General features: G+C 36.0%; 1 protein-coding gene across 1 annotated transcript; it reads left to right on the forward strand.

Moving 5' to 3' along the window:
- Positions 1-14,342: 14,342 nt before the first annotated feature.
- Positions 14,343-16,809, forward strand: LOC110100638 (putative protein TPRXL). Its single transcript, XM_020828233.2, has 3 exons — positions 14,343-15,112; positions 15,212-15,271; positions 16,348-16,809. Exons 1-3 carry the CDS (start codon positions 14,444-14,446, stop codon positions 16,636-16,638), a joined length of 1,020 nt encoding a protein of 339 aa, XP_020683892.1. The 5' UTR covers positions 14,343-14,443; the 3' UTR covers positions 16,639-16,809.
- Positions 16,810-22,147: the final 5,338 nt, after the last annotated feature.

Here is a 22,147-nt window from a genome sequence, read left to right on the forward strand (position 1 = left end):
TTATCCAATTCACCTCTTCTCTTTGTTAGCCTTGGGCTAGTTCATAAGGGCTTAACATCCCTAACGAACTTTCAAATGATTTCAGAGCACTTTCTAGTTCCATCAGAGCACTTTCAAGTGGTATCAGAGCTTTACTTTTGATCTAAAGAACTTTCAGACCTCCTCCAAACCTATAATCTTATCCTAATCCATGATTCATACATGCCCTAATCATCAATCAATGAAATCTATTAAATTTGACCAAGTCCAATCAATAAACTTTGGTCAACCCCTCACTTAAAATCAACACATATGGCCTCCATCTCCCTCCAAGTCACTCAACCAGCAACTTCTATCCTACCCCTTGCCACCACATCTCACTTTGACTAATAAAAATGGTCAAGAAGCATCTACAACCAATCTAAATGGTCATAGTCACATGCTAAGCCCTCCTTTCTAATTTTGGCTATTGTAGGGACCCTATTTAAGTCTTCAAGCTCCCCCAAAGCTCCTCAAATAGAGCTTAAGGGTGGGTTTAGCCTTAAGTGGGAAGTGGTCCCCTCCCTTAAGCCTAAAGCCACCAATGGCATGCCAATAAAACCTAGCTTTTTTCCTTGCCATTCTAGAGGTATGCGATTGGTGTAGGGCATCTAGGGGAGGCCATTGAAGCATTAGGGCCGTCCAAGTTAACCCTTAGAGCTTAAGGAGCAAAAAAAAACCAATTTTGAGCATCATTCATGACCTTACACTTTCTCACTCCCTCGAGCCTCCCAGACCCAGATCGCTTGTCGTTCTAGCTCTCAAAGCCTTCCTTTACCTTCCCACTACCGAACCCAAGTGGTTGCACATTACAAGCGGCGATCTTTCAGACAAACCAACCACCCATTTCATCCAAGTCTCCTAGCAGTGGATCTATACGCTTTTAGACGTGGGTTTCTTCTAGCGTTTTATATGAGGATGGTCTATAAGCTCAACCGTATAAAGACCTTGAAGATCTAATAGTAAAAACTCCTAAAACTCTTAGCCCTATGTCATAATAGTTAGGATTAAGTAATTTCTCATTGAGTACATTTTGAGCCATATAAGTGTATCCCCAAGATTTATGTTTATGATCTAATAACATCTTTACAATTTCATTTAGATTGACCCCTCTGATCGAGAGAATGAGCTAAAATACCATTTCTAGGGCATTTTTATAGTCTAGCCTAGACGTACGAAATATCAGTCATTGATTTTGTGATTAATGGCTGAGATTTCAATATACGTTCTCTGCTTCAATTGTGTATATCCACGTTTGCCCAGATTTTCCTCTGGCTTGATCTCAATCCTCTATTTCAAACTGTAGAGATGGATCTTCCACCATCTGATCTCCTACAATTGAGATTGAATTGCAGGGTTTGATCTCAGCCATTGAATGGAACCGCCGAGAATCTGATAGTGTTGGATCAATGTTGACACAAGTAAGTAACAATGCAATCATGACACGACATCCCCTCCATTAATGACCAAACAGTTTGATCTTACGATTAGGAATGAACGTCACGTGGTTCTCGATTAACTGCATTAAGAGTGGAACCCGGATCATGCGCAATGGCCCATTATTATTGTGACACTTAATTCGTTTTCAAAATTAATTAATTATATTTTATCTTATTAAAATAATAGAAACTTGAAATAATCATTAAAATTTAATTAAAAATCCAAAAATATGTTTTATATATCAATTGCTCAAATTTTAAACTTTAATTTTAAAATTAAAATAGCTTAAAAATTTTAATATATGTTAATTATTTTAAATAATTATATAGGTATTTTTAACAATACTTAATTATATTTAAATCAAATATTTTCAAATTTTGATTGAATTTGATGAAAGTATATTTTATTCTAATCTATTAATTCTAATTTTTTTATATTGTAATATTTAAGTTATATTTAATATTAGATATTTTTAGTAGCTTTAAATGTTTTAGTAATTATTGTCAAAATATTTAAGAATGAACTAAAATTCTAAAAATTTAATTAAGAAGATGTGCTATAATTATGAAGAATAAATATTTAATTCCAAAACAAATATATATTATAATTATTATATTATATATTATTATATATAGATCTTATATATATATTATATATAAATATAATAATATATATTATTTATATATTATATAATTATATATTTATATTATATATATACTATATAATATCTTTTAAATATTGGTTAAAATATAAAATATTCTAATATCTAATTAATATTTAATTAAAAATTTAATAAATATTTTTAAGGCTCAAACTTAATAATTTTAAAATATTTTAATAAAATAATGATATTATTTTAAAAAATAATTTCTAATATTAAGTATTCAAAATTAGTTTTAAGAATTTTTTTTTTTTTCAAAAGTAAAAAAATTTATGCTATTTTTCAATATATAATTGTAATTTTAAATTTATTATTTAAATTATCCTTGATGTTATAAGATAGTTCTATTTGCATGCTTCATTTTTTGATACTTAATGTAAGTTTTGAATGATTCAAACAATATTGTTCATGTTAGTTATCTCCTAATATTTTTTGGAGAATTTGTTTTGCTCTTGTGTGTATAACATTTCAGGGAAAAAGAACTCCAGACTCGATAGACTTAATTAAAATCACTAATACTTGAAGATTTTGAGCTTGCATTTGCTTAGAAATGAACATTGGAAGGAGTTGATTGTCAATTGAGTGAATAAAACTGCCGACAAATAAGGAGATCAATTATTAATTTGTGATTTGATCGTTACAGGAATGATTCTTCGTTCGGTACTGGACGATCAGACAGTTTATCCTCCTATGAGCATATGGAATCGAATAGGTACTTTGCTGCGAAAATATTTTCTAAGTCTATTCGTCAGGAGAAAATGAAAATTCGTACAGGACAGCGTTCTGTAAAATTTTTGTCCGAGACGAATAAAATATCGTAAGGAATGTCAGTCTCTGTAAAATTTCGTCCAGAGAATAAATAGTCGTACGGAGATCAGCTCTCTGTAAATTTTCGATCCAGACGTAAAATACAATGATCGTAAGGCGATAGTCCTCTGTAAAAATTTTTCTTGCAGACAAATAAATTTTGTCCGAAAATGATTTAACCGACTAAGACAAGTTTTCAGCAGTTTCTAGAATGACCTTGTAATAACGTTCGTTAACTTGCGAACCTTAGTTCGTACAGGACGATCACGCTTGTACGAAGACATTTCGCCCTAATTCAAATAGGTCGTTCAGATCGTTTAGTAAAATCTCCAGGACGAATCAACGATCGAACAGGACGATCCCTGCGTACTAGAATGATACTTGCAGTTTTTTGGGCAGTTTTTCTTGTCTTTTTTGTATAAGATAGTCAAATTAGACTGCCACCGCTAATCTGTTTGTCATTTGATCTTCGTGCTCTTGAGAGGATAGCCAATGGAGAGAGTGGAAGAGAGCATTCCAAGGGAGGTTCCTACCATGGATGCGAGAAGGCTTCACTTTGGAGTTTAAGGTAAGAGTCCGCTACTTGTGAATTGGAATTACTTCACTCTTTTCCTTCTTCCTTCTAAGATTTTTGGTGAGAAGATTGTCAGGAGATCTGGTTCTCTGGCGACATAGGAGAGTGTGAAGACGAAGGGTTCTCTGCCTACACTTGGAGAGTGTGAACACCGAAGGGTTCTCCCTGCAAGATAGGCAGAGTGTGAAGGACGAGGGTTCTCTGCCTACACTTGGAGAGTGTGACAACCGAAGGGTTTCTCTGCCCACACTAGGAGAGTGTGAAAAGGACGAAGGTTCTCGCCTACACTTGGAGTGTGTGAAAGGATGACGGTTCTCCTACCAACACTGGGCCTTTGTGTAAAGGACGCGACGGTCTCTGCGCACCGGGGGAGTGGTGGAAAGAGTGTGTTGTAAAGGCTTCGTCCGCTTGCTGTGGGTGAAAAGGAAGAGTCACTAATTGGTGTTAGTGGCATTACTCGGGGTGGCTTGGGAGTGGTATGTAGGTCTGGTTATAACCGAACCACATAATCTGGTGTCATTTACTTTATGGTTGTTAACGTTTTTCCGCACTTTTATTTCAGTTTTAAAACTCTGTGTTTGAAAAACCATTTTCTACAAATTTAAAAGAGATCTATTTAGTTCAATTATTTTTTTTTTTTAAAAAAGGGGGTCTTAATTTTACTTAGTTTTTAAACTACCAATTCACCCCCCCTTCTGGTAGCTCTTGGGAACATTACATTAGGCCCTTAACACGCTAAGTATTAACTCTAAACTTAGTGTTTTGAGCTGAGCCTTAAAATCTTATCATGCTTGAGCCTATGTGAATAGGAATCATGGGGATTGATTAGTGAATGATTGCATTCCAGATCATTCACTAATTAGATTTATGTGATATTAATTATCTTTAGTACTTGCATGTTTAGGATACACATGATATTAGCCTAGGTTTCTTAGATTTAATGAGCTTGATTGTGTTATGTTTGTGTATCTATACATGTCATGATCCAAGGTTAGTCAACATTGATTTGATCCTTACTTTCTTGAGTCTGTTGTATTTAGTGTGGCATCTAATCATCCTATATAACTTAGTGACACCATTAAGGATAATAATTAAGGATTTATGTAGAGAACTTAGAAAATTACAATAATAAGTATGCATAATAAACATAGTGAAATTGCCTTCCCATAGAAAAATTTCCCTCTAGTTTTGAAGTCATTAGGCCCCTTAATTAATTTACTCAGGTTTAAATCCTTAATTAACCTTGTAGACTTCTAAAAATTCTAATAAAATAATATTAATTCTAAAAAATACATATAACACCTCTAAATGATCATAATTAACCCCTTAATCAGAGAAAATTAAATCTACATTAATTTGACACCAATTTTAAGAATAATTTAATTTTAATTAAAAATAAAAGTTTAATTAATTTAATTACTTAAACATAATTAAAAGGCCCAAAAAATTTTCAAACACTTGCTGATCCCTTCATAGATCATTTCAGATCATTGGAGGTGATTCAAAAAATTTGGACCTCATTTGGGTTCAAATAATTAAAAGGGACTTTAATTAAAATAATTTAATAAATATCGAAATTTCCTAAAATCATAACTAATTCTAGAAAATTCTAAATTGATCAAAATCAAAGGCATTCGACTCAAGTATAATATTTTACAAAATTGTCAAACCTTCAAAATTTAGTCAAAATCAAGTCAATTGTCCGATCAAACCTAAGTTAAAATTGTGCCAAAACTTTAAAAATTTATAATTTTTTTTATAGAAAACTCCAAATTGAGCGTGCTAATAATGTAGCAACTCATTATAATCCCAATATTTTTTAAAAATATAAAACATTCATAATTCACTTTAATTTAAAAAGACAACTTTTGGACCCTTAATTAATACTTTTAAATAATTCTAATAAATTCTAAAAAAAATCAATAATTCATCAAAACTCTAGAAATCTTTAATTTGATTAATAAAATTATGCAACCAACATTATAATACATAACAAAAACTCTATAGATGAAGTTTATTGGATGGACTGCTATGGGCTGTGGGGCTACATGTCATGAGGAAGCCTATTTCCTCTAGCCTGGTGGCATAACGTCACGAACGAATTTAATGGACTGTTCAACATCAAAATTAACTTATTTTTAATTATTTAGCCAAATTAAAATCCTTAATTCAATTATAATAATAAGGTTTTTAGGATGGATTACTCCGTGTTGTGGTGTATCGTGTCCTAAGGAGGCCTGATTCCTCGAGCTTAGTGGCACAACGCCAAGAATCTATTGATGGAAAATATAAAATAATTTAACTCTCAAAATTAATAATTAATTAAACTATTTAATACTAATCATCCCTTAATTGTTAACCAACTAAATCAACTTAATCAACTCAGATTGCTAATGGGTAACCATAACACAATTATTACAAATGATTACAATTATGGCACGGGTCGAATCCGCGGCAACTTATCCACATCAGCTCACGTGAAGGCCGTCTGATCCTTCGCAATTTGAAATCAAGGGCTTCGAAAGAGACAGACGGAGGAACCATCCATGAGCTTGAACATGCGGTTACAAAAAATTGTAGAATGGCAGTTTCTCAGCCATTAAATAAACAAATAACGACGAAGATCCTGCCTAGCTACAATAATGTGTAAACCAAAACCCTAATCACAAAAATAGCTTATTCTCTCAATAGGGTTGCTCAAATGCATTGAAACTTTAAACGTAGATAGAACATATAAATAAAAGTTATTGGGATGCATTTTGATGGTTAAAAAAATGCTTATTCGAAAGCTATTTAAATCTAAGTATGCTAGTCTACAGTTTCAATTTCACCTCAAACTAATGGATGGTTTGAACTGTTAAATGGTTTGTTACATTTCTAAATTATCCACGCTCCATATTATTGAAGAAAGCACGATCTAAAACATACTTGATCGAGAGATCTAAGCCTTGGATGGAGTTGGCTCTTTGTTCGCTAGAAAGCTTGCCAGTGACGACTTTGACTGGCTGGATTTTAAGTGGGGGAATATAGAGGAGACCAAGAGGAGGTCAAATGGACTAAGGCTCAGATCTGGAGTTTCTTGAGAAGTGTGAGATTGGATGATTGTGAATGAGCTTAATTTAGGGAGTTTTACCTTATTCAAATGTCCCTTAGCCAAAGGAATGGCAAGGATCAACTGGATGGACTACCTGATGGGTCCCAAGTGTTAAGGGGGGTAGTTAGAAAGCTGAGGGAAAGGTCATTAGGTGTAAAGGTTCTTTTGTCTCGACTTGAGCACATGGGAGCATTAAGGGCAGTTCAAGCTTTAATCCATGGAGTAGAGTAGGCTTTAGAACCTTCCAGAAATTGATTAGGACTACTGGAGTGGAATGGGTTTGAAAGGATTGGGTTTAGAAGGATTTTGACCATCATTAACCCATTAAATAGCTAAATTTGACTGTTTGACCAGTCAAACAGTCAAACAAAATGATGAGGTGGCAAGGAGAGATGCTCATCTTCTAACTATGCATATCCCTAGAAGTGCATGTAATGTGTTTGAAGTTTAAAGGGGGGCTTGACTAAGTTTAACCACTTTATACCCTTGATTTGACCAGTCCAAAGCAACTTGGACTACTGAGGTGGCATGGGAGGGAGTGTTAAGGGCTAATTTGGAGGGAATATCAAGCCATAGGTTAGAAGTTTAAATTTAAGCATGGAGTTTAAATGGTTTTGACCAAATATGTTAAGTTGACTTGGTCAACTTCATTTTAGTTTGGTTGACAAAAGATTAGGGCACACCTAGATTATGGTTTTTAATTTATTAAGACATTGATATGGGTTGGATGGGTTGAATGGGTTGAAATGACCCATTAAGGCTTTAAAGGATTATTGGGTCAACCCAGGTTGACTCAATCAACCAGGTTAGGAGTTAACTTAGGTAGACCTAGGACATGGGTTTGGCTCATTGGATTTAAAATGATATTTAGAGTTTAATGGAGTTGCTTTTTGGGGTTAAATAGGTCATTTGGGTCAAAACACCTATTTGGGCCCTTAATGGGTTATCGGGTCAACTTAAGTTGACTTGGTCAACCAGGTTGGCCCAAGAGCTGAGTAGATCTGAAATTTGGATTGATCCTAGTGACCTCATACAAAAATGAGATCAACACATGCTTATTATCCTTAATTAATAATATGTATGTCATTTTAATAGAAATTTAAATTGTGAGAAAATTAAATCATGCAAGTAAATATTAATGGACCTTTAACATATTCCTTCATTAATATAAAAATCTTAAAGCTTTCAATATTGGTCCATTTTGAGTTCTTTTAGCTCAAATTTTGATTGAAATTGAGTTGTGTAATGTAAATTTAAAATAAATAATTATCATGCACATCCATCAAATCATTACACCTAAAATACTTAACACATAAATTAGAACATCCAAGTATATGTTTATTATTATCAAAACCACTAGAATAGGTCATGAGATAGATAATATAAAAAATATCCCCTTTTCATGATGACAAACTTATATTGGGTATAGTTATAATAAAGGTGCAAATTGATCTTTAATCATAACTTTTAAGCATTAATATATATATATATATATAATAAATGAAAAATATTTTTTAATGCTAATTTTCTTAACAAAGTAATAATTATACCCCTAAATATATGCATGTAAAAGAATTATGACCAATATAAATAATTCTTCTCCCCTTTGACAACATAAAAAAGAATAATGAAATTATATAAGAAAATTAAATATTAGGGTCTAACATCCAGAGTATACGTCATAACATGCAAAATCTCTCTTCAGCCAATGGTTCTGTAAAAATATCAGCTATTTAAGAATTTGTGTTCACAAAATCTATATGCAAATCATCTTTATTAACATAATTTCTAATAAAATGATGTCTTATCTCTATGCGTTTATTTTGTGAGTGTTTTATAGAATTTTTTAGAATACTTGTACTTTTGATTTTTCTTTCTTAGTTGGCTTCCATGTCATCTTGAAAGCATGTCCACCTCATCGCTATCTTCATTAGAGCTTGATGAACTAGGTTCATCATTATCATCAACCTGTAAGTCAATGGTTTTATCTTCCTCTTTCTCTTTCTTAAAAAAGCTATCCAACTTATCCCTTTGAGCTATAATCTATTCATGTGCTCTGAAAGAACCCAAAAGCTGATCAAGTGGATAAGTAGACAAATATTTAGTCTCACAATTACAATTACTTTAGCATCCCATTCTTTGGGAAGACATCTAAGAATCTTATAGACTAAGTCTGAATTCTTATATGTTCTTTTAAGAGAAAGTAATGTATTAATTATTTTTATAAATATTGTATACATATCAGAAATAGATTTAGAAGGGGACATACAAAATAATTCATATTGATGACCAAGTTTATTTACATGAGCATCTCTAACCTCATTAGTACCTCCATAAATTATAATTAATTTATCCTAAATTTCTTTTTATGAATTTAATATGGAAATTTTTATGTAATCATCTAAAAGAAGTGTACAATGTAAAGTATTACCTACCATAGCATTTAATTAATCTAATTACCTCTCTAATACAATCCATTCATCAAATGGTTTTTCAATTTTAATACCATTATTTTTTAGTTGGTGTATGATATTGGTGTGTAAGCATGTGCTACATACGAGTGTCTCGTCCTCTTAGGAAAGTACTAATTTTATTTTTTTTAATAATCAAAAGAAACTTTATCTAGAAATTGCGGTCGATGAGTGGATTATCTTTCAGAAAGTAAACTCTTAGGAAAACCTTATCTCATAGTTTATAAGTGGATATACTCTAAGATGTTAATCCAAAATAAAGAGAGTCAAGACTCTGATACCAATTGTTGGATGACTAAGGCACCCCAAGAGGAGGGGTGAATAGGGTTTTAAATTTTTTATTAAAAGAAGGTAATTAAAATAATTCTAATGCTATTTGGTAGAGAGAAAATAATCATACAATTTTTTATAAAAATGGTAAAGAAAAATAGATGCAAGAAAAGAAAATAACATGCATAATATTTTACATGGTTCTACCTAGATTCCAATCCGGCCTATGTTTACGCTAGCCAACTCTCAGACTAGAATCCACTAATACCAGATTTGTCATGCAAACCTCACATCTTTAAACCAAATAAGTTATTTACAACCTAAGTACTCTCCAACATGGGCGAGTACAACCCAATCTAATTACAATTTAAACTTTACTAAGCCAAATGGCTTAGATTAAAAAAAAAAGCAAAAAACAATTTGATGTAAATAATACAAGCTCAAATCATCTTGCAATAAACTGACTAAAATATTTGAGGTGATCTTATAATTTAATTTTAATCATCTCATTACTCGCAAAAGAAATATAACATCTATACACTTTAAAATAGATTTATATTTTGATATAAATATGAATAATATTTTAAATAAAAAATATTTTTCTTGCTGATTTTAAACTATAACTCCTCAAATCATATAAATTTTTTAAAAAATAATTATATTTGAAATGCAAATCAATGACACATAAAAAATATTAAAATACTTGCTTTGTTATCTTTATGTATTTAAAATATTTAACATAGAAAGCTTAATATAACATTCCCAATTAGTATTGATACGGCATCACAAAATTAGCTTGATTGAGCACGAATCTCGAGGCAAAATCAATTCGAAAACTTCAAAATTTAAATTCGAGAGCATATGAACTCTGATTTTGGCGAGCTTACAGTAAAACTGAGCGTCTCGGAAATACGAATCCAACGACACTAAATTCAACCCAATCCGAGCCAAAATAGGTCCGAATCAAGGACCCGAAGCGCTGTTGGAAGGTTCAAACCGCAATTTGAGTTACCAAACTATCTCCGATTTTGACGAGCTTATACTCGAATCAAGCAGCTCGACGAGAGAAATCCAACGAACCCAAGATCGCCGAATTCCAACATCATTAAGGCCTTAAAATGCCAAACGAACGATGCATGATCAAAGGATTTGATATCGGCCGTCCATTCAAAACACTGCCAATTCACCCCTGATCTCACGCCTATTTACGGGTTATAACACTCCAGAAAAACTATAAATAGAGCCCTCATTCTACACCAAGGGGACTCAAGGGAAGAGAGAGAAGAAGAAGAGGAGAAATGGGAAAAGGAGATTCCTCACCTCCTCGATCACCGCCGGAGCTCTTCCTGCCGCCTGAAGACACCGGAACTCTGCCAGATATTTGGTAGAACGCCAGAATTCTTCCCAACTTCCACGGGATGTAGAAATTCTTCTCAATTAACGACAGCGTTCCCTCCTGACACTGAGACTCCGCCCAAGTGAGGCCGGAGTTCTCTTCTGCCACCAACAGACATCAGATTTCTACCCGACGTCGCACCTTCACTCTTCGCCAAGTTTTTACCCGACACCGGACTTTACCGGTTATTGGACTTCGCTGGATGTCTAAGCGAAGATGGATTTCTTTCCATTGTTGGACTTTTACCTGACGTTGTCCTTCTGATCATCGTTGTCAGACTACAGTCCTTCCGACCTCTGCTGCCAATCGACTATGGTCCTCCTGACTTATGTCGCTCGCCGACTACAATCTTTTCGACCTCTGTCGCCCGCCGACTACGGTCCTCCTGACTTATGTCGCCCGCCGACTACAGTCCTTCCGACCTCCGTCGCCAGCCGACTACGGTCCTCCTGACTTACGTCGCCCGCCGACTACAGTCCTTCTGACCTCCGTCGCCAACCGACTACGGTCCTCTTGACTTATGTTGCCCACCGACTACAAGCCTTCCGACCTCCGTCGCCCGCTAACTATGGTCCTCCCGACCAAACGAACATGCCAATAGTGATTCTTTGTATTCACATCATGTAATGTACTCTATAAAATGTACATCAAGCTAAGGCCTTCTCCCAAGGAAGGACCTCATTTATAATCGACTGCAATACTAGTGGATTCATTCAAACTAGGCTAGGCCCCGTGGTTTTTCCCCCTTTTTTCAGGGGTTTTCCACATAAAAATCTTGGTGTCTCATAAATGCTCGACCCTCTCTCTTTATCTGATTGCGTGCCGGATTTTCTTACAACGCTAAGACAATAAACTTTATATTTCTCTACCGCCGCGAATACTCCTGGACGCAACAAGTATTACATCAAATAATAAATATTTTTAAAAAATATATGGTTAAATAAAAACAAGCAAATATTTAAAGAAAAGAAGCAAACTCAAGAACTCCGAGAAAAATGACATGATTTAGTGCGTTGAAGCTTTCCAATCAAGAATTTGATCTTGCAAGTAAAAAGAACTCTCGGAATGAAGACCTTAATTTATATCAAATTAGCTTTTTATATTAACAAGCTTAATGCTATATATACCTGACGTACCTTTGCTTGTGTGTGTGCAAGTGGAATACAATTAGGCCTTGAAATTTATTTTTACTGTAGTCTACTATGTATTATGTTGGAAGTTATAATATTATAAATTAATATTTTTAAAAGTTTCTCAATATATAATAAATTACATATATTGAATTTTGATATATGGACTTTTTAGTCTTATATAGCAAAAATGTTAAAGTTGAAGTTAGAATGAATTTGGCAAATTTTGTATTCATTGGGATATAACATACTTGGAGCTATTAGCAATTGAGATGATCAAGGATGTCCTTCAAGATTGGATGCTTGAGTACAAAGGAATCATCATTGAAGGAGATAATGCAAACATCATGAAGCTCATTCAAGATACGATGAAGAAAGGTGAGCAAAGTTTACATAGTCTATCTTTTTTTAAAGAATTTAATTTAGTTCTTTTTAATTGTATAGATAGAAACTCAAATAAGTTAGCAGATCTTTGTGTTAACTTAACGGTTTTTCTTCTTTTATTTGGGATGACATTGTGTTGGATAGGATTCCTTCTTCATTTCTTAATATTTTGAAGGAGGAATCTATCGGAGGATCTTTGTAGTTGGTTTTTTTTCTTTTATTTTAATGCAATATTTGCTTTCTTCAAAAAAAAAAAAAGAACAACATTATACATTGAACTCCATTATTCAAACGGTGGTTTTAAAACTTCATTTTCTCCACAAACCTTTTTTTTTTAAAGTATATTTGCCTCCATAGTTGTCTTAACAAGAAATGTGCGAGTTGTAATAAAGATACTCGTCCTTAAGAGGAGATCTATTGAACATTCTCATAAGCCAATATTGGGGTTCGCCTTAAGCAGGGCGAGTCGAGGATGATTCCTTAGGTAAGCAATTCGCCACTCGCCATTCGCCGCAACCTCAGACATTAGTGGCCACTGCTAAAACCGTCATCCCTCTTCCAAGCTCAGCTACAAAGAGGCACTCACCGAGGATGCTTTCACATTCTACCAATGCTGATAACATCAACTAATCTCCACTACTAGTCTCCATTTGTCCATTTCTCCTAGTGATCCAAGAGTAATCATGAGATTACCATAAACTCCCACCCAACAGTTCTACCACTATAGAGTTCGTCCAACTCTATGCTAACTCACAGATAAGCCGGCCATCATAGATCTCGCCACTATTCACTCGACACTGCTTCACTTTCCTAGAGATGAATCCTCCAACCCAGCTCTCAAACAAATTAGAGGGAGACACGGGTATATAGTGTAGGATAGCATAGTACATTTAATTTGTGATTGTTGTATTTTCAAGATTTTTCCTATGTAGCCTTCTTTGTAGTCTTTAGAGGACTAGAGCCCTATAAATAAGTGGCACACAAACTATTCTCAAGAGAAGACAAAGAGATCTATTTGATTAGTAGAGAAATTTCTACTTGTTTGAGATATCTGGTTTAGGGGCTATTTAGTTGACTATAAAGTGAATGTAGTATAAAGTAAATATAGTAAAAAGTAAAAACTTGAGGTTGTTTGGATGTCTGTAAAGCGAATGCTAGGGAACTGATTTTTTTTTTATTGGTTGGTTGTAAAGTGAATTGTTGCAGCACGCTGAGCAACGAAGTCGAAGAGAAATGGGGAAATAAAGAAGTTGAAAATCAAACTCTTGACTAAGGTTATAGGGCAAGTAAAACTAGCGAGGACAAATGAGAGCGATAGACCTGCTAGTAAATTCAAATATCATTTAGATACAAATTTGAATTCAGTACTTTTATGTAAACTTTTAAAGTAGCAACAACCGAACCAAATAAGGCCTAAAGTGCTACGACGTATCCTGAAATGCAAAGACTGCCACCGACGTCAATAATCATTAAAATTAGATAGGATCTCAGCAGTTCATATATTATTCATTCTCATCGTAGGGTTCTAATAATTAGATATTATACAGCTTCGAAGCTTGCTGCATGTTGTACCATTTCCCCCACCCTATATAAACCTCATGCCCTTGTCGGGCAGGGCAAAGGGGAACTCAAAATGTCAATTGACTGATCAACTGTGCAAGAGAGAAAGAAGCGAGAGTGGCATCCCGATTACGTTTTAGAGGTAAGAATTCGAATCCATTGTTGAAATCCCGATTCAGATTAGCTTTACGGCATATTCGAGGTGAAATTTTAGCGGATTTCATCTTCTCCGGCAATTTCGCCCTTCTATTGCCGGGAAACCCCATTTGTTTCTTGTTTGTCCAATCTTGACTAGGATGCCTAACTTACTATCGGCGTCATTAATTTCTTAATTTCCTTGAGTAGAGCAAAATTCAATTTGCACTACTTTATCTCCAGATTTTATTAAAAGCTCAGGAATCAATTTCGTTTTCTTTAATTGGTCTATAACTACTGGTAGATCATACTGGAAGGTGAAAAATGAGGTTTGAAAGTTAGATCAAAGATTTACAGTACTAATCGGAACATAATTCAAATTTTCCGCGCGTTTCCTTTATTTTTCAAATTGTTTTTAACCCCGTAAACTGGGCGGGAAAAGCATTTTGTCAAGAAACCTTTCCGTTTCGCTCGTCGGGCTACAAAGATCCTTGATCACAGAGATGCGTGGATCAAGCGACTCCGATGTGACGAATGTAAGCGTGGGATCGTCCGGATCGCGGACGGAAAATCTGGCAACAGCACGCCGTCGATTCTTGCCATCTTCATCCCCGAACGCCTTCTTAACCCCGGCCTTCACCGCTGCAGCATCGGCGGGTGGATCCATCTCTAACAGCCCCTTAGACATCGACCCTTCTCTGCTTCGTTTTACGCAATCTCGCCTTAGTCGACTCCACTTTTCCTCGTCCTCTTCGTCCAACGAGTCACCAGACTCCAGTTCTCCCTCCGCGGCTGTGGCTGCGCGGATGCGGCTGCAGCAACTCCTCAACCTTAAATCGCTCTCCTCTTCATCCCGGCGCGGCTCCACCCGGAGTCCCCTGTCTCCTATTGAGAATCTTCAAACGCCACCTTTAGCTACGATGTCTTCTCCGTCATATCACATCTACAATAATCCCATGAAGATGATGGAAGAGGACGTCCTGGTGATGGATGCTCTGTCCGAGTCCGTGCTAATGCCAGGCCGGACTCGCCAACCCCTGGAACATTTCACATCCTCTTCCTCCTCTTCATCTGCTAACCACAATTCCGTCAACGCCAACTTCTTCTTTAAGACTGAGATCTGCCGCTCCTGGGAAGAATCTGGATTTTGCCGCTTTGGTTCCCGTTGCCAGGTTTCTCCACCAATCCATTTTTACAAAGAATTTTCCATTAGAACTTTCGTGAAGCAGTAACTGAATAAGTTTTTTTGCATTTTTCTTTACTTCACGCAGTTCGCACACGGAAAGGAAGAACTGCGCGATAGCCCTCGTCATTCAAATTTGAAGCCGGAGGTAGAATTCCAAACTAAAAGAAACGAGCTATTTTCTTATAGTCGCTGCATCTTTGTTTGGCCTTTATATATATATTTATATAAATAGATAAGAATTTACTTGCATATATTTAATTCCCTTTTTATATTATGAATCAGTATATTTTTTCTTAAAATAGATGATGAAATTATAACTAGTGTTAGGGCATCTCCAATAGAGAAACTCAATTTTCACTCAAAAATGAATTAATGCATTAAAACACAAACTCTTCTCCTATTGAATTCCATTTTCTAACATAAAAAAAAAAGATTATTCTTAGTATATTCTTTTTCATACTTTATTTTATATATTTTTAATAATATATTTATATTAAAAAAAACATATGGTGGTTGAATAATGCGACGCCAATATTAGCGCCATTCGGCTGGAGCAAGCGAACGACGCTATATATATATTTGACGCTCAACTGAAAAAGGTCATATAAATGATTGGATCCATTTGCCCATACAAAAGTTATTTATCCATGACTAGCTAAGTTTGGCTTAATTATAGATAATATTAATCCACTTTAAAATTTGCATCAAATGTATTCATAATTTGAATTTGAGTTTATGTTGGGCACATAATTTATTTATTTTTCTACTTTTTTTTTTGCTTTATTTTAAGTTTCATATATCAAAATATCATTATATATTATATAAACAGTCATGAAGTTAGAAATTTTTTTAACAGAAATATATTATTAATTTTATTATTCAATGGGAGCACAAATTTAGGCTTCGTTTGGGACTGCTTTTTTATTGCTTTCTAAAACGGAAATTTTTATACTAAAACTCCGTTTTAGAAAGATTTTTGTACTAAAACTCTGTTTTAGAAAGCAATAAAAAAGCGGTTCCAAACAAAGCCTTAGCTTATTATTAATTAAATTCTTCCACCGTAAAAAAAAAAAAAGATTTTTGACCAAGTTTCCATCTCGTGTGAAATTGACAGCAATACTTAAGATCTTCCAAGTTGAAGTATTCATTTGAGTTGTTCTATCTACGCATGTTTTATATGATTTTAGTTGATTTTGCATTCAAGCGCTTCTTGTCCCTCAGAGTGGCAAACTAGGCCCAGTCGTTGCATCCAGCGTATATGACGATAAATATGCCCGATCTGAAGCAATTGATTCTACTTCTGCTCGTCCTGTCGTGATTGGTAAGACTGGTAGTAAGAAGATGAAAATCATCAATTCGAATCGAGACTCGCTTCAGCAGAAGCAGGACCCACAATTCTCTTGGCCACCAACAGATGGTGAGGAGGCTGAGATACAACAGTTGCTCTACGGGCCTAATCGATGTGGCAGAAGGCTCCCGGTATTCACAGATATTTGCCCTGACCCAGATTAATTCTCTTCAAAATCTTAACATTTTGTTGTTAGGTTCTCCCCTGGTTTACGTTTCAGATCTTGACAAACCTTCTGTTTTCATACCTTATATTTTTTCTTTTGAATCATAGATTTCTTTTACTTTTTCTTATGCATTTTATTCGTATTTTTTTCTATGTGATAATACTTTGGATTAGTGTGGTATTAGCAATAATATAGAGCAACATTTCACAAAATATTGGTCAAAAGTAGAAAGTGCTTTTTTTTTTCTTTTTGTGCCTCTGAATTAAATTGCACTTTGACTTTTATTGGATAATTATCAGCATTCTTGTGGAGATTTATTTTTAACTTGTTATGAGTTTCTCTTAATATGGTTTGAATTTGGAAGAATTTTAGCGAGAGCTCAAAAAAATCCTAATTATTGTGTTTCTCCAACCTCTTTCAGTCGCTGCCACTTCTTCCACTCCCTCCAGCTCTCCTAGAGGCCCTTACTTCCTGCGCCATATGCTCCCCTCAGCCTTTTTTGCGTGTGCACCTCATTCTAACACTTTTGTGTTATCCCTCTCCACAAACAACCTCCAGCTAGTCTCCACAAAATACTACTATCTGGTTCCTACTCATGGCTTGATTCCTCTCCCCTCCGGTCTAAGCTCAGCTGTAGAGAGACTCTCATCTAGGACGCCTTTCTCGCCATACCAATGCTCACCACAATATCTAATCTCAGCTTTTTTAGCCGTTCATATAATATTTATTCTTATCATATAGTTCTATTAATTAGATATTATACAGCTTTGAAGCTTGCTGTACGCGATCACATTTTAGTGGTAAGAATTCGAATCCATTTATGAAATCCCTATTCTGATAAGTTTTACGGCATGTTCGAGGTAAAATTTTAGAGGATTTCATGCTCTTGGGGTAATTTCGCCCATGGCCGACAAACTGCATTTGTTTCTTGCTCCTCCAATCTTCTCTAGGATTCCTAACTTTTGATGGGCGCCATAAATTTCTTAATTTCGTTGTGAAGAGCAAAATTTAATTTGCACTACTTCATCTTCAGATTTTATTAAATGCTCAGGCATCAATTTCGTTTTGTTTGATTGGCCTATAGCAACTGGTAGTGGACGCTGGAAGGTGAAAATAATGTTTGAAATTTAGATAAAAAGATGTACAGTAATCTGAACATAATTCAAATTTTCCGCGCGTTTCCTTTTTTTCGGAAATTGTTTTTTTTTTTTTTGGGACATTTAGGTCATTTAAGACAAACTCACACACACAACGCATACAAATAAACTCAGAACCTTGGACCTCTTAGTTGGAAGTCTAAGCTCTCAACCAATAGGTCAAGGAGAGTTGTGTGGAAATTGTTTTTAACCCGGTAAGATCCTCCATCACAGAGATGCGTGGATCAAGCGACTCCGATGAGACGATTGTAAGAGTTGAATTGTCCGGATCGCGCGCGGATCTTCTGGCAAGAGCACGCCGTCGATTCTTGCCATCTGCATCCCCGAACGCATTCTCAACCCCGTCCTTCACCGCTGCAGCATCGGCGGTGGATCCATCTCTAACAACCCCTTAGACATCGACCATTCTCTGCTCCATTTTACGCAATCTCGCCTTAGTCGACCACATTTTTTCCTCTTCCTATTCGTCCAACGAGTCAGGGCGCGTTTTGGACGGCTTCACCTCTGCTTTGCTTTATAATAAATTGTTAAATGCTCGTTTGGGGTACTGTAGCAGAACGAAGTTAGAAAAAATTTCTGCGGCCCGTCGCTGTTTCTCGCGACCTTTCATTGCCTCCCGCGGTCTGTTGCGGGTCGTTGCTTTCCGCCGTTTCAAAGGGCATAAATGACGGAAATGACCAATCGCAATGTTTGCTACAAACCAACGTCGACTTTCTATAGTTCATCCATCTCGGACACACCTTCTTTGATGCGCGCCGATTTGCCAAAGACACTGATGCTTCTCCAACACGCATTCCTCTGATTCTGCTTTCTTCTCTCCATTTCTCCCGGTTAAGATTAGGATTCCTATTTAAATATGGGCTGCGATCAGAGGAATGCGTGTACCCTCTTGAATGAGTTGTGCACCCTCCTCACCTTTCTTCGCTCTCCCCACCTTTTTCTCTCCTCTTTGCTGTCGCCATAGATGCAGCCCAAAGTCGGAATTGTTGCGTATCGCCGACCACGCTGCTCACAGATCTCTCGGACTAGCTTCGCTTTGCTCCTCATCGGTGCCTCGTTCGCACCCCTACTTTGTGGATCCGTCATCTTTGCGATTGGCTGCATTCGCTTTCATTAGGTTATGGCTAAACGCCTGTACCAAGAATATAATTCATTATTGGCTTTTTGAGGAATACATTTAGGATATATATGACTTAAAAAATATATATATTTTTTTAAGTAATATCAAATATTATTATTTTCTCAAGATAATTTTGAAATATGATATTATATTGTAAAAAAAAAAAGAGTACTTTGATATTTAAAAGAAAAAATATTTCATAAAATGGGTACAATTGTAATTTAGAAATGGTAGTTATTTATTATATACATTTAAAAAAAAATTGAAATATACACAATTTTTTTTTAACTCAATATATATAAGGATATCAAGGTAATTGGTTTGCATACAGCTGCAGCACAGCAGCTCCACAGTTATATTTTTCAAATTAAGGGTGCGTTTGAGACGGCTGCAGCTGTCCATAAAGGAGGTTGTGAAGTTGGTGTACAGAAAGTTGCTTTTTGAAGTTACTGTACATAAACAATTATATTTTGTTTGGATAGTATAACTATCAAACTGCTGTGCTGTACCTGTTTACAAACAAATTACCATACTACCCTTATATATATTAAGATGAAAAAAATTTGTTTAAATGTATTTTTTTTTTCTTTTCATGCACATAACACAAATAAAGATCATCTTACATAATAGGAAAAAAGTGTCTTGTGATTCAAAAACAAGTATCATGTATGCTGAGTTAATCTCAACTAGGCGTATCCCAAGCCTTTTTTTTTTTTTAACGACAATCCGTCAAAACCAATAGAAAATCCGTATGCCACATTTCTGAAACTAGATCAAGGAAGAATTGAAAGAGCCAAATTCTCGGTAATATTAGTAAATTCTTCATCACCTTTTTTCCCCAAAGTCTTAAAGCAAATAAATTAAGACTAACATTAAACAAAAACGAGCTAATACTACTTGAAGTGAACAGCAATCACATACATATATGTAAAAAGTAAAAAAAAAAAAAATATAAAACTGTTGCGTCCTGGAGTATTCGCGACGGTAGAGAAATATTTAGTTTAACGTCTTAGCATTGTACAAAGATCCAGCACACAAGCAGATAAGTGAGAGGGTGTAGAATTCATAAGAGAACAGAGTTTTTTACGTGGAAAACCCCTGAAAAGGGGGAAAAACCACGGGGCCTGGCCCAATTTGAATGAATCCACTAGTATTTGTAGTCGATTACAAATGAGGCCCTTCCTTGGGAGAAGGCCTTGGATTGATGTAGTAAATATACATCATATAGATTGCATTACATGGTAGGAGTGACATATACATGTTCGTTTGGTCGGAAGGACCGTAGTCGGCAGGAGACCGGGGTCAGAAAGACCGTTGTTTGTTTTTTTAGGTCGGAATGACCATAGTAGGCGGGCAGTGGATGGTTGGAAGACAGTAGCAACGTGACACATACTAGGAAGTTTATGGGTCTCGCAAAAAGGACCTTTGTAAATGGTCTGATGGAGGTCGGAAAAGGACATTAGTAGCCATGTAGGTGTCTATTCTCGTAGAGGCCATTAGACCGTATGAGGTTGCAAGGAAACCGTGGGTCAGACAAGAACCATTGCTCTTATTGTTTGATTTGTGAGGTGTAGGAGGTGTCGGAAGGACCATAGTAGGTCAACGAAGGCTTTGAAAGATCCCCCGTAGTCGAGGTAGGAATTACTTATCATGGTGTTTGTTCTTTGAAAGAATGTTCTGTCTTGTATTTACGAAATCAACATTCGGAACCATGTAGTGACGACGAATGCTGACATGGACCGTATCATCGCTTATAGGCGATGTTGGTATGTCTGAATAAGACTGTGTCGAGTGATTGAGGTCGGATAGGAGCCAGTATATACAGGGAGATAGAAATATTGAGGAAAATCGACAAAGATCAGAAGGAGTGTAAGCGGTAGGGTGGAGAGACAAGGCAAATCAGGTGAGTAGATCCATGTGTATGAAAGGGTTGATGATGACTTACGCCTATAAGTAGTGTCCGACTTCGCGGTAAATTTCTGAACATCGGGATTAATGTTACGAGGTAGTGCGTCTTCAGTCGGGACGAGGGACTGATAAGTGCGATGCCTTAACGGGACCTTGATCCTCAGCAATAGATGTAGATATGGAGAATACCGAGTGTCTGCAGGGCCTGGATTAGGACGTCGGCGAGATCTATACAAGAGTAGGTTAAGCAGAGAGGCGTAGGACGACTGTGGACACTGCTTAAAGTGGTGGTCCGCAGAGTTCATGCGATTTTATCGCGAGGTTTCCTAGTAATGATCTGGGCTGGTTGGTATCCGTTACGTAGGTTCTTGCTGGATGTGTTATTCTCGTCAAGGAATTATCTCCTGCGGTTGCCCTGGACGGTGGTAGCAATCAGTCTGTTTGTCGAGTGAAGGAGCTCCTTCCTCTTTCTTATCTTTCTATACGCAGTCTTTGTGTCATTCACTTCCGGTACTTGCTTCGTGATCCTACTTTCTATCAGATAATGAGGACTTATTTTAGAATTTTCCCTGAGTAGCATGGCCGTTAAATAGTGCGTTAGTTCAGGGCGATAATGCGTGGTTACGATCGATAGCACGCGAATATTTTGCAATGTGGAAATGTCTTAGACACGATAGCACCGTTGGTGATCATTGAAGGCCTTAATGATGTCGAAATCTGCGATCTTGGGACTCGTTAGTACTTCGTCTGTGAGCCGTCGATCGAGTATAAACACCTACAAAATCGGAGGACCGTTAGTAACTTAAACTGCGAGTTTGAACCTTCCAACAGCGCATGCAAGCCCTTGATTCGGACTCATTTGGCTCGACTTTGGGTTGGATCTATGCATCGTTGGTGTCCGTAATTTTCCCGAGACGACTCAGTTTACTTGAATCTTTCGTGAAAATAGAGTTTCGGGTGCGTCCCAATCAATAATTTGAAGTGTCAACCCAGCTTTGCCTCGGAGATTCGAGCCCGATCATCAATAGCTAATTTGTGATTCCGTCTACAGTTTGTCCGCCTACCTTCTACTTTTTCGGACTCGTAAGCTTCATAAGTCCGAAATACTATGTGTTCCGAAATTATCATGTGGCCTGAATGAAAGAATTCGCGACTTCCAATATATATTAATGTTTGCCAATGAACTTGATCGAGCAGCCTCGATGTAGATTAGTTCGGAAGAGTGTCAATATTGAGTCGAAACTACGTTCGAAAACTGTGTCCGAGGACCCCAAAAGTCGATTTGGACCTTTGCTGGGCCTTATATCGATTGCCCTGTCATT

Source organism: Dendrobium catenatum, unplaced genomic scaffold, assembly GCF_001605985.2.
Source record: "Dendrobium catenatum unplaced genomic scaffold, ASM160598v2 fragScaff_scaffold_1056, whole genome shotgun sequence".
NCBI classification, from domain to species: domain Eukaryota; kingdom Viridiplantae; phylum Streptophyta; class Magnoliopsida; order Asparagales; family Orchidaceae; genus Dendrobium; species Dendrobium catenatum.